Here is a 13,173-nt window from a genome sequence, read left to right as displayed (position 1 = left end):
ATTAAAAGAGCAATGTATCATAATGAAGTTTTATAGCCACTACAAATCTCACTTTTGCTCTCTTGTTTTTTCATATTGTGGTTTAATACTTAAATACAAAGTGCAACATATACAGTGTAGATGTTAGTGTCTCATCACTGACAACAATATTTTCACCAGCTAAGCTACAGGTGCAGTTCTGGAGGAGGACGAATACATAAATAAATAAATAAATATATGAAATGCACAAGAAATGTATATAAAAAAAAAAAAAAATCTGATGAAATGCACAACAACCTTATAAAGACATGCTTTCTTAAAAACTCATTCAGAGAGTTTCGGAAATACTGAATACAATCTTTACAACAGAAGTCCTGTAAACAATCAACAGAAGTACCGACATCCCCGCATACAGTACACAGGATGTAAACTGTAAACAAAACCTCTTGTTTAAGTGCGGAACAAACATTCAGTAAATTAGCACGACGTCATGTCCACGGGACACAGAGGCGAGCGGTGACACAGAGGAACCCACCAGCGACAACTCCCCGACAGCCCAAGTCTTATCAGAGCACATTTTCTTATTTTATATTATGTGCAGGGATCTGATTATTAAATCAAGTTATTATCATTTACCGTAATGTTTCTTCGAAGTACTTTTATATTTGCTGACTTCACTGTTATATATATTCTTCCACATTCTGCAAAACAGACAGTGAACTGTGTGGTTACGTAAATATGAACATGAAGGAAAAACAGTAAAAACTAAAATAGTCCAAATGAAAGTTATGGCAGTTGTTTCCCTTTAGATGATTCATATTTCTCAACACCTGAGATTCTCTACAATGAGAAATGAGGTAACAGCTTGCAGCAAATGACGTAAGGATATTTTTATGTCCCTCGAAAGTAAATTGCAGAAAACCAAGAGAAGAAACACGTCCGAGCCTGAATGATCTAACCGGCTGGCTGTTAAAAGTTGTTAGCATTTGTGTTTGTTGAAATAACAAACTTTATTATACAGAATTATATTTCACCACAGTATATTAGTTTTGGTCAATATTTTTTTCCAAGTTCAATATATTTGGTTGTATTTGGGTTTTTTGTTTTTACTTATTTATAATAAAGTTTTTGGACAAGTTGTCAAAAGGTCAAGCCTCACTTTAAATATTTAAATATATACTAATAGATCGTAATGGAAAAATGTTTACTACCTAATATCGATATTGGACCCAAACATCCACATCAGTCGGGCTCTGATGTTTTTCACATCATATTTGTTCTCAAGGTTTTTCTGAACACATTAGTGAAAGGACCATTTAAAGAAAGAACAAGAGAACGTATCTGAAGGTGAATCAATGCAGCACGATGAACAGATCTGGGAATCACACGTGTTCAGGTAAATACATTGGATGCAGATAAGGGTTGGCGTTAGGGTAAGGATTTAGTTTTCCCTGATAATAATTCATGGAACCTGATGGGAAAACTTATCTACGTTGTGTTATCTTGATTTCCTTATCTTCTCCTCGCTGCTTCCTGTCATTGCATTACATCTTTCCGGGCGTACCTGTCTAATTGCATATAGGGCGGGGAAGTGAGATCCGATCTGAGGCGACTGTTGGGCCTTGGTTTCGTTTGATCTAATCCTGCTCCAGGTTACAAGAGGTAACTTGTTTCACCCGTTCACTCTTCTATTCCATTTCACACTGTCAGTGATCCAAAATTAAAGTTCATTATAACCGGAAGACAGAACATGCTTTAAACAAGACCAACACATGTGCACTATTTAAATAAATTATAATCAATAACTTAGTTAAAATATTTTGGCAGATCAATGGACGATGATGAGTTGTTATGTTGTCGTACAAATCTGGTCGTTTAAGGAAAACATGGGACAGATGTTTGAGGTTGGATGGCTTGAGAGTCAGTCATACAATCCTGATACATGAAAGCTTTGTCATGTCCCACAGAGGAATCAACACTTAGTTTTGTGATTCCTCTCAAAGTGTTGCCTGTGCTGCTGCTGGTGGAAAGAGACAGGACAGGAAAGGCGCTTCTTGTGTTCACTGTTTTGCGCTTTGGATGTTTGCTTTTTGTCGTACATCCATCATCCTGAGCGCTGGAGGTGAAGATGGAGATTGCAGATGGAGGCGAACACATTGGAAATGAGGCACTGTGAGTCTGTTCCTGCTCTCTTACCTCTGCAATGATCAGGTATTTCATCCGCCGGAGTATCGCAGCGCGTTCTGCTTCGTGGGAGATTTGTGTGGAATAGAAAAAGAGGAGGCAACAGGCTCGAGCTTTGATACAATTATTTAGTTCAAAAGTTAAAATTCCTGTGGTTTGTCTGTGGAAATGCATTACGAGGGTGAGAGGCCCTTTCCTTTACCCAGAGGAACATTCAGCAAAGAGTTTATAGAGTGTCATTGATGGTAGGAGTGTGGGCGGGCAGCGGAGCCCGGTCCAGGGGAGGGTCGGTGGATTGGGGAGGAGCTGGGGGACATGCGAGGGCTCAGGTCTCCCGTCTGGAGACGCCACAGCAGCTCCTCGTTGTTGCGACTCAGCCGCTTCTTCTCGTTGCTCTCCTTCTCCACATTCACCTGCAGGTTGGCGTTATCCTCGGAGAGTTGTCTGAGGAAGAAGAGCGATGTGGGAAAGTCACAGAGTAAAAGCCAGGTAAGAAATTTCAAAGTCGTAATTGTACTGCCTAAGTGTCCCAGAGATATATTTTCCTTATTGCTGTATTTGCCTATAACGGCTCTTTATACATAGACAATATAACTTTTGTTTCTTGACTTTGAGGCTAAACTTTACTCTACAAATATAAGTTGTATACCAAGAACTAGAAATAATGTCCTACAATCTTATGCATCCACCAGCCAGTGCAGTTTCAGTCCAGAGAAATTTGGTAGACTCATGTTCAAGAGGCTAATGTCGCTCATTCGCCTCATACCTAACGTTATTATCTATTGTATATGCATTATTGAACAATCTCCAATTAATTAAGCATGTGTATGACAGCCAAAAACACAAATAATACTTGTTTTATATAATAGGAAATTAACTCAGGCATTAAGGGATCTTGATGGTTGACCTCAACCATCAAGATCAAATCAGTTCATCTCAATGTTTGTACCAATTTGAAGAGATTCCCTTGAGATGTTGAGATATTCAGTTTATTGGACAGACAACCTGAATTTACAATGTCCCTGGCCACCTGCTGTGTCTGGTGGGGAAGCCTAAAAATCCCAAGGTGACGTTGTAAAACGATTTTGAACTGACCTGGACACAACCAGGTTCTTGTCTATTCGTTCCTTCAGGTCTTCGTTCTGCTGCTGCAACACCTGCAGTCTCTCCTCCAGGTATACATTCTTTTCAGCCTGCTCAAAAGCAAAGGACACAGGGTGCACAATATTAAATTCTTCAAATGAAAAGAGAAATATGCCCAATATTGTGCGAAGGAGAATTTATCTTCACGGTTTATATTTGTAATTTAACTGTCTGGACTATAGCAACTGCAATTTGACCAAGCAGACAAAAGCATAATTTTGAAGCCTACTATTATCTCCAGCTCTGTAATCTTCAGGTCCTGCTGATGGATTTGTTGATTCTTCATCTCCAGAACGTCTTTTAGACTCTTCAGGTCCTCCTCAATGTGTTTGTAAGGAGCCAAAGCGTCCTGACAAGAGAAGACAACAACAGTGAAGGCGACCGTCAGTCTTTAAAACATCTAGAATAACATCTCATTTTGTTCCTGTGAAGCATCGCAGAGCCGTTACCACTATCTGCTCATCAGTGCTCTTGCGGAGAGCTTCCTCAAAGCGCTTGGCTCGGTCCCTGAGGCTGCGATTCTGAAACGTCAGCGTGTCCACCTGATCCTGTTGAACACACGACATGTTGCCGTCACCAAACTAAAAACGGGTTCTTTTTAAACAAACACTTTGTTGTAGGGAGAGCTGTTGACCTGCAGCGACAGTCTGATCTTCTGAAATTCTTCATCCAGGGACTTCCTCTGCTGTTCATGGGCCATCTTCAGATCTAACAGAAGAAATGACATGTCAGCACCTCTCTGAACCTGCGACTCAGCAGCAGGTCAACAGCAGGTTTTCAGTTTGCCTCTTACTCTTCACGGTCCTGGCATGCTCCTCCTGCAGAGTGGTCAGCGTGTCGTTGTGAGCCGTCTCCATCTCCACCAGGGACGCCTCGTGGTTCTCACTCATCTCCTCAATCTGGGGCAAGATGCAGACGTTTAAAGCAACACCTGCTAGATTTTACAAATGCTCTGACAACTCTGCTTCTGAGGTCACCGGTTTCTGCTCTGTCAGATGGTCAACAAACCCACAACTCCTATTTACAACAGTGAATTATGCATCCCACCTGAAGGGGAACCCAGTTATAGAGAGCTTGAGGGAACTGCATGTCCACCTACACCTGCAACCTACAGCCTGCTGCCCTTGGTACTAGATGTCAATCACACGGTATCAACACCCCAACGCATACTGGGCATTTATGCGATTTTGAACGGGACCAAACAAAATAACAAAATGAACATCATGCTATAATGAAAAAGGATTTAAAAACAGCTGTTGAGACCATAAAGAGAAGTAGAATCATTTCAGACTTCTACAGAACAGTGAAGTCGCCCTCTGCTGGTCGGAATACAGATTTCAGGCACTTCTGTGTCTTCATCTTGTATCTTCACTTTCTGTGCACACACACCTGCTCGTGCTGTTGGATCCGTAGGTCGTCCAGCTCATCCCGCTGTAGGGCCTTCAGGCTCCGGGTCTCGGCCAAGTGCTTCGCCTTCAGCCGCTCCTCCAGCGCTCCCAGCTCCCTCTGCTGCTGAGCCCGCAATCCCTGCAGCTCCGCCTCGAAGCGACGCTCCAGTTCCTCCTTCTCCCGCTGCAGTTGCTCCCAGTGTGCGACACTGAAAGCTAGAGAGCGGAGTGGAGATGGAAATTAGGGTCAAACACAAACCAAAAATGAAGCAAAGACAATGCACCGAGTTAATTTACCAGTTGTCATATCTGTCCTTTAATCTGAATGACGTTGGATAAAAACCCATTTCTGAATTTAGCAGGTGTCAGTTTGTTCTAAAATTCTAAATACTGCAAACTGAGCATCATTAGAACATTGTGTTTTTTCTTTTAGACTCCATCCAGCAGCAGAGTGGATTCCCCGGGGGTCACTTATAGCAGTGTACTGTATAATACATCACATGCCGTGAGCAGGGAGTGACTCGCCGCCTTCCCCTCCCCACTTACCCACTTCATCCCTGATTCTGGCAAGCTCCTGGGACAGTTCCCTCTCTTTCACAATGGCACGTTCACTCTGAAATGCAAACACATAAAAACCGTGAGCGCCTCTGAAGCAAGAGGATTTCTTACACTTACAGTACAGCAGTGAACCTTGTGATTGGAATCAATGTGACGGTTGTGGCACAAATTCAAACTGATACCGGAATAGAGGATTGGATTGAAATTATAATTTTTTTGTATAAACAATCTAAAGCTAATCTCTGCCATTGTGAAGCTTAATAGATCAATTTAATCAAGGCTCCATGAAACATTAACTATGTATTTGTCGTGGTATCCATACAAATTGTGCATACCAAGGTTATGTCCATTAACATTCATTTTATTTGCAGCTTCCTCCACTGAAATGTTGATCCTCCACATGCAGCGCGTAAATACTGTTATATAAAGCAGCCTGCGTATCTTGTCATGTCCTTTAGAAGCTAATTTACGACCTGTTAGAACTTTAGCCTGACTGTGTAATGAGCGTTAACCACTAACCAAACTGCCCTTCACTGAAACCAGCACTTTCAAGCTTTTCCCACCGTCTCTCCTCTGAGATGCACTTACGTGTGATTGGCTGAGGCCCAGACTCACTGATAAACAAGACAAATGAAACGCTGTGTGTGATTAATGTTAACAAGATGCTGGACTAAGGGTCAGAGGTCACAGCTCTGGTCCCAGGACGATGTGTGGAGCTCCCAGTGAATCAAAGAACAGACATGGCAGCAACATAATTATAGAAAAAAACGACCTGCGTCACAGTTGACATCAGCGTATCATTTTAATGTGGATCATAAAAGCCAAGGGTCTTAATGGCTCCGGGGGGGAAAAGGCTTTCCAGCAGCACAGAGGAGTCAACGACATCTTTACATCCACTTTGATGAGGTCTCCACACTGAGCCTGACAGAGTCTCCACGTGATGTGACATCACAGAGGCAGACACGTCAGTCCGTTAAAGGACTAATTGATCAATGGTTTGAAAACCAAGCTAGATGGCCGAGATGAGGTGCAGATCACCAAGCGGCGTTTTTTGCGAGGGAGCCCGAGGGGAGCAGGTGAAATATGTATGAGACGGTTTGCAGTTACAGTTTGTCTCAGCAGTGAGTGATGTCATCCTCTAAGACAGGGGTTTTCAACCAGGGGTCCGCGGCCCCCTGGTGGTCCGCGGCGGCATTGTAGGGGGTCCGCGAAATTTCCAGATTTTTATATTGTGAAAAATATCTAAAATAAGAAAAATATGTCTAAAATAATATAAAGGTGATGAGGGGAACCTTGAAACCGGCTTGGGGCTAGAAACTGCCAGTAGTTTTCCACTGTGCATGCGTGTTAAAGGTAGATGTAGAAGAGCGGTTGAGCTAGGCAGAAAAACTCTCAGGAGGTCTTGGAGATATAGTTTGTATGGTGGGAATATTTATTTTCCCAAAAAGAAGGCCCAAAAGGGCAGAATTAATAATGAAAATATTAAATAAAACAAAAGAGTGAAAAAAAATACTTTGTAATACTTTTTTCCTAAAAGCAAGTGTTGTTTTTTCCAAAGGGAATATTCATCCACTGCAGCTCCCTCTGTATCACTACTGTTTGGTATTATAGATGACTTCATGACATAGAGTTGAATGTATTGAAGGTACCTTAATGTAAAGCACTGTTAAATGTTTGTCCATGATAGATTTTAGTGTGTTCAACCTGGTCCCAGAAACCTGAGGGACGCACAACTGGTCCACAGAGGCACATACGACACAATACCTGAGGTCAACAACAGCACAAGCGGTGGCGATGGGGCATTTCGTGCATATGCAAAGTCAACCAGGCATATATATATTCTCAGTGCTGTTTCACTTTACCCAAAGCCTCGTTGGACTGTGATAGGTTTTAGTTGAATATTTTGTCAAGTTGGCCTAGAACGTGTACATCTCAAAAGAATCTTCTGTCATTAGATTGAATCTTAAGTTGACTCATTTACGTGGAATTCATATGATTTCTAATGCATTACTTTTAGTAGCATTTCCTACAAAATTTTGATGATACCAGCCTGATTACTGACAGCGCTGTGGGTGAGGAGAGGCGAGATAGAGCGAAAACAACAAGAGGAGAGGAGTCATAAAGGAGAAAGGACAATTTGACAAGCACCAAAAACTTCACTAGGGAACAGAATAGGCCGGTTTAGTTTTTTATATATGTTTATTAATACAATAACCAGCGAAAAGGGACAAAATATTGAAAGCTTCAAACCCTCAATGTGAGGTCACTGAAAAATCACTTTTCTACTTTTAACTATGCAAACACTGAGTATTCATATTAATAAAAGTACAAAATATAAGGCACTCTATGCCTTAAGATATAATTAAGAACATATTTAGGTTTAAATAAACACTTTTTTGGATGACACCAGGAGAGCACCGGAAGAACATGAGGCCTCACAGAGAGAAGCTGGTTAGCTCGTTTCAGAGCAGCACAGGAACTTGCGGAATCGTTTAAAAACTGATTTCTTCTTTGATTTCTTTCCCGCCTCTTTGTCTTCAACCATAGCCTGTTTGGCGGCCCTGAGAGACTCTTGGAGCTCAAGCTTTTTCTGATTCCACAGGCTCCTCTCTGTCTCCAGCTCTTCCTGGGAGCTGGTCAATTCTGCTGTGAGGGCAGAGGTCACCTGCAGGTGTTCTTCTTGAAGTCGGGCCAGTGCAGATCTGACTCTGGAGGTCTCCTCTTTCACTTCGTACACAGCCTGTATGGCGGCCCTGAGGGACTCTCCGAACTCGAGCTTGGCCTGATTCCACAGGCTTCTCTCTGCCTCCAGCTCTTCCTGGGAGCTGGTCAGTTCTGCTGTGAGGCTAAATGTCACCTGCAGGTGTTCTTCTTGAAGTCGGGCCAGTGCAGATCTGACTTTGGAGGACTCCTCTTCCTCTTCGTCCGCAGCCTGTATGGCGGCCCTGAGGGACTCTCCAAACTCGAGCTTCTCATGATTCCACAGGCTCCTCTCTGCTTCCAGCTCTTCCTGGGTTCTGGTCAGTTCTGCTGTAAGGCTGGAGGTCACCTGCAGGTGTTCTTCTTGGAGTCGGGCCAGTGCAGATCTGACTTTGGAGGTCTCCTCTTCCTCCTCATCCAAAGCCTGTGTGGCGGCCCTGAGGGACTCTTGGAGCTCGAGCTTTTCCATATTCCACAGGCTCCTCTCGGCCTCCAGCTCTTCCTGGAACCTGGTCTGTCCTACTGTGAGGCTGAAGGTCACCTGCAGGATTTCTTCTAAAAGTTGGGACACGTCACGCTCCCACTGGCTTTGTGGTTGTTCTGTGTCTTTTACAGCCTGAGCCAGTGCAGATCTGACTTTGGGAATCTCCTCTTCATCCACAGCCTGTGTGGCGGCCCTGAGGGACTCTGGGAGCTCAACTTTTTCCTGATAGCACAGGCTCCTCTCGGCCTCCAGCTCTTCCAGGGACCTGGTCTGTCCTACTGTGAGGCTGAAGGTCACCTGCAGGATTTCTTCTAGAAGTTGGGACACTTCACGCCCCCACTGGCTTTGTGGATGTTTTGTATCTTTTACAGCCTGGGCCAGTGCAGATCTGACTTTCCAGATTTCCTCTTTCTCTTTGTCCACAGCCTGTGTGGCGGCCCTGAGGGACTCTTGGAGCTCGAGCTTTTCCCTATTCCACAGGCTCCTCTCGGCCTCCAGCTCTTCCTGGGACCTGGTCCGTCCTACTGCGAGACTGAAGGTCACCTGCAGGATTTCTTCTAAAAGTTGGGACACGTCACGCTCCCACTGGCTTTGTGGTTGTTCTGTGTCTTTTACAGCCTGGGCCAGTGCAGATCTGACTTTGGGAATCTCCTCTTCATCCACAGCCTGTGTGGCGGCCCCTAGGGCCTCTGGGAGGTCAAACATTTCCTGATAGCACAGGCTCCTCTCGGCCTCCAGCTCTTCCTGGGACCTGGTCCGTCCTACTGTGAGGCTGAAGGTCACCTGCAGGATTTCTTCTAGAAGTTGGGACACTTCATGCTCCCACTGGCTTTGTGGATGTTTTGTATCTTTTACAGCCTGGGCCAGTGCAGATCTGACTTTCCAGATTTCCTCTTTCCCTTCGTCCACAGCCTGTGTGGCGGCCCTGAGGGACTCTTGGAGCTCGAGCTTTTCCCTATTCCACAGGCTCCTCTCTGCCACCAGCTCTTCCTGTGAGCTGGTGAGTTCTGCTGCGAGGCTGGAGGTCACCTGCATGTGTTCTTCTTGAAGTCGGGCCAGTGCAGATCTGACTCTGGCGGACTCCTCTTCCTCTTTGGCAAGGCGTGATTCCAGCCTCTTTTTATTCTCAGCAATGAGACACTGCTCTAGCCGATTATATTTGCGGACAGTAGCTTTTCGCTTAGTTTCAGCCGCAAACAACCGAAAGTTAGCTTCGGCGTTCTTCCGTTTCTCTATTATTGACTCTGACTGCAGTTTCTGTAGTTTGAAGACCAGGACCCTGTTCTCATGTTGCAGAATAGCAATGTTCGGCTCCTTCTCACCCATGCGGTCATGGATCTCCAGCTCAGGTTTCATAAGCTTGGCCTGTTTAATCCTGGAATGACCTGTTTTGGGTCTGGTACCTAGTTTAAGATGAATCATGCTGTGATCTTTGTCCATTGTCTCTTCCGTTTGATCACTGGACTCTGGGATCAAGTATGGGTTAGACACTAGGAATCCCTCCTCTTCAATCTCATTTGATCTAAGAGTAAGCCACAGGACCAAAGGTAGAACTGTCTTTGACCAAAGGCAGACAAAGGCAGTTCCAGTGAACTAAGGTCAAAGGCACAATAACTTTAAAATATTAAAGAAATATCTTTGTATCTGAGTATTCAATTCAAATTGGTATTTGTATAGGCCCATATTCACAGATCACAATTTGTATCATAGGTCTTTAAAAGTGTGACATCCTTTGATCTTCACCCTCAACAGGAGTATAACTCCTCTTAACAGGGGGAATAAAATGTAGAAACCTCTGAAGGAGCCACATCCTCCTCCCAAGAAGGCCACAAGTGCATGTTACTGAGAAAGACCATTGTGCATCAAGTATTTGTACATAATAAAAAAGTCTGATAGAGATTATTCGAGCAGCAATAACGCAATCCTTTTTCCTCTAAATATCAGCGGTTCGTTGGGAACCTGTGTAATGAGTTGTACTGGAAAATATAGTAAAACTGGTAAATTCATACAAAAATCATGAGGCGCTTCTGTATTGCATTTAAGATGACATCATGATATAGATCTTCAACACCAGCAACTATGACTGACTTCATTTTATATATTCAAAAGAGACTTTAGAAGACACTAGAGAACTGGATCATTACATGCCGACCATTTTTGCTTGAAAAATCAACTAAAGCAGGGGTTTTCAACCAGGGGGCCGATATTCAATGTGCGATATTCAATTTACGATATTCAAGAGTAATCTGGAAATGTGTTGAAACATCAAAGACAATTTCGCGGACCCCCTGCAATGCCATCGCGGACCACACATACGTAGGCACAAACCCGATTAGGCACATCAGTGGGCCGTGGATTACTTTCAAGTCAGAATGGTGGTCCCTGGGACAAAACCAGTTGAAAACCCCTGCCCTAAGAGGTTCTACTTGGTGCACGCAGTCGTCAGGGGAGGAACGCCGATGACCTCATTAGGGGCTTTTTTTTTTCATTTCACTCCTCACTCCTGAGCTCCGCCTCTGGTCCCACCCATCAATACCCCCGACTCTGATCCCCAGGGAGTCGTGGGCGAGTGTGACACGCATTCTGATTTCACTACTCATCCCTGCGCTCAGGCAACATCCTCCATCTCCAAAGACTGATCCCATCATTGATTTCACTGTTGATTATATTCGTTGTGTGAGTTTCCAGCATGAGAAAAGCAACCTAATGATAATCATTTAACAGTGAAGTAAAAAAGTAGAGGATCATATCTCAGTTCAATCAAGCTGGACCAAATTGCACCAACTCATAGAAATCTGTCTCCAAAATATGTCTGATTGTTTTCTTTTATTATTCCCTGGAAAAAGAGAGTAAATGTCCTTCGTCTGAATCCTGGATCTGTCCCCTGATCTGGATCTGCACCAAAATCTAATTGGTGCAGAAATGAATCCTGGCCAAGTTTCAAGTAATAGTCAGAGGGTTTTTACATAATCTTGCAGTTAAACAAATAACCTCCTTGACGAGGATAATACTCACGTTTAAGAGGCTGGAAGCAGCTAAATAACAAACAACAACTGGATTTTAACATATTTATATTCATCTCTTTACATCTCCTGACTTATCGCTTCAGGGCTGCAGAATTTACATGCATCTTTACAGTACGGCTGCTCAAACACTGTAATAACTGTGATCAACTGCTCTAACGTAGTTGTAGCCAGTAGTCCAGCTTCAGTGGGACCATAACATCCCTCCGATGAGCCATCACTGGTTTTGTTTTCATCCTGAGGAGACTCCAGTAAACACATAGGAAGCTGATGCTGCACATGCACGAATGCTGCACAGGAAAAAACTGCACACGTGATTTCTGGTAGCAGAGAAAAAAATCCAGCTCCGTCGGGTAAACACGAGGACGAGAGTTTCTCCCGCACGCTCCATCAAATACCACCAATGCGATCGATACAGAGAGAAGAGAACAGGAATATACAGCAGCTTGTTATGTAACGTCCCTGCAAACTGTCAGAGGAAAGACAGAGGGACAGGGCGACCGACAATCTGGCTTTGACTCAGCAAAATCCTGCTCACATTCATCCTCTACAGCACAACACATACATGAACACAGACAGTCAGAGCCACCCCCCCCCCCCCCCCGCCCTTGACATGCTAACACACACACATACTTAAATGAATCCTCTGTCTTGCCTGCAGAATATACTGCCTTTTACCGTTTGGTCCGGACAGCGCAGAGGGAGGAGATGGAGCCTACAGCAGCAATGGCCCATACCAGGCAAGGAGACAGCAGCATCCCTGAGCCGGCTGCGTGCACGGGGGAGGCAGTAGAGGAAATACAGAGCGAGAGAAAGAGAGAGAGGGGGAGGGAGGGAACCGGGCGAAGGATGGAGAGGGGAGGAGAGGAGGGGAAGACTGAAGCCTCACCTTGTTTCCTGGTTTGAGTTTATCACTGCGAGAACAAAGAGGCAGAGCCAGCCGAAGCCCAGCTCCGCCTGACCACCCCTGAAACCCCCGCCCTGTATCATACTCACACCCAGGGAGCAACACACACACACACACACACACACTCACACAAACACACGGCTACATGTATGTGAATGTATGGTCTGTTGCATCTTTGAGAAAGAAGGCGGGGGAGGGAGATTGTCAATAAAGTGGCCAATTATCAGCTCTGATACTGAGCTCAGGGAAAATAGCTTAATGCTTCAGACGTTTCAGAACATATCAAACCCCACATACGGTAAATAGAAGATAACGTATCATGGATGGATCTGACTGGAGGAATAATGTCCAAAATAACTCAATTAAAAACAATTTAAATGTCATGCAAAAGAAAACTACTTCTCTCTGTTTCTGTGAATAGCTTCAGGAACCAGACAGCGGGAAAAGAAAACAGAAATGGATGTAAAGTTTCTTGGAAAAGATGCAGCTGCTCAATAGAACAATTAATATATAAAACTATTCATCTATCTATCTATCTATCCATCCATGCATCCATCCATCCATCCATCCATATATCTATCTATCTATCTATCTAGCTATACATCTAGCTATACATCCATCTATCTACAGCCAAAATATCATATATTGGCCAATAATTAAATATTTAATTTAAAAACAAACAAGACATTATAACAGAACTAATATTTAAGGCTGGTTTTTAGACTCAATGCTAATTTACTTAACCATCACGTAAATATTGCTACTTATTCAAAAGAACATATTAAAAAACAAATTAAAAGACATTTT

At 43.8% G+C, this 13,173-nt stretch overlaps 1 protein-coding gene across 1 annotated transcript; it reads right to left on the bottom strand.

Moving 5' to 3' along the window:
• Positions 1-49: 49 nt before the first annotated feature.
• LOC133951749 (microtubule-associated tumor suppressor candidate 2-like) lies at positions 50-12,195 on the bottom strand. Its single transcript, XM_062385877.1, has 9 exons — positions 12,138-12,195; positions 5,241-5,307; positions 4,696-4,910; positions 4,100-4,205; positions 3,941-4,014; positions 3,756-3,854; positions 3,536-3,655; positions 3,259-3,356; positions 50-2,607 (listed from the first exon to the last, which is right to left on the bottom strand). Exons 1-9 carry the CDS (start codon positions 12,192-12,194, stop codon positions 2,400-2,402), a joined length of 1,044 nt encoding a protein of 347 aa, XP_062241861.1. The 5' UTR covers position 12,195; the 3' UTR covers positions 50-2,399.
• Between the last annotated feature and the right edge of the window lie 978 nt (positions 12,196-13,173).

The sequence above is a fragment of the Platichthys flesus genome, chromosome 4 (genome assembly GCF_949316205.1).
Source record: "Platichthys flesus chromosome 4, fPlaFle2.1, whole genome shotgun sequence".
NCBI classification, from domain to species: domain Eukaryota; kingdom Metazoa; phylum Chordata; class Actinopteri; order Pleuronectiformes; family Pleuronectidae; genus Platichthys; species Platichthys flesus.
This window is presented reverse-complemented; position numbering and strand designations above follow the sequence as displayed.

Coding starts and splice junctions, on each gene's coding strand:
- LOC133951749 (XM_062385877.1), bottom strand. CDS start 12,194: ATGGGCCATTGCTGCTGTAGGCTCCATCTCCTCCCTCTGCGCTGTCCG. Junction 5,308..12,137: donor TGCGCTGTCCGGACCAAACG/GTAAAAGGCAGT, acceptor TTTGCATTTCAG/AGTGAACGTGCCATTGTGAA. Junction 2,608..3,258: donor AAGAACCTGGTTGTGTCCAG/GTCAGTTCAAAA, acceptor CTTCTTCCTCAG/ACAACTCTCCGAGGATAACG.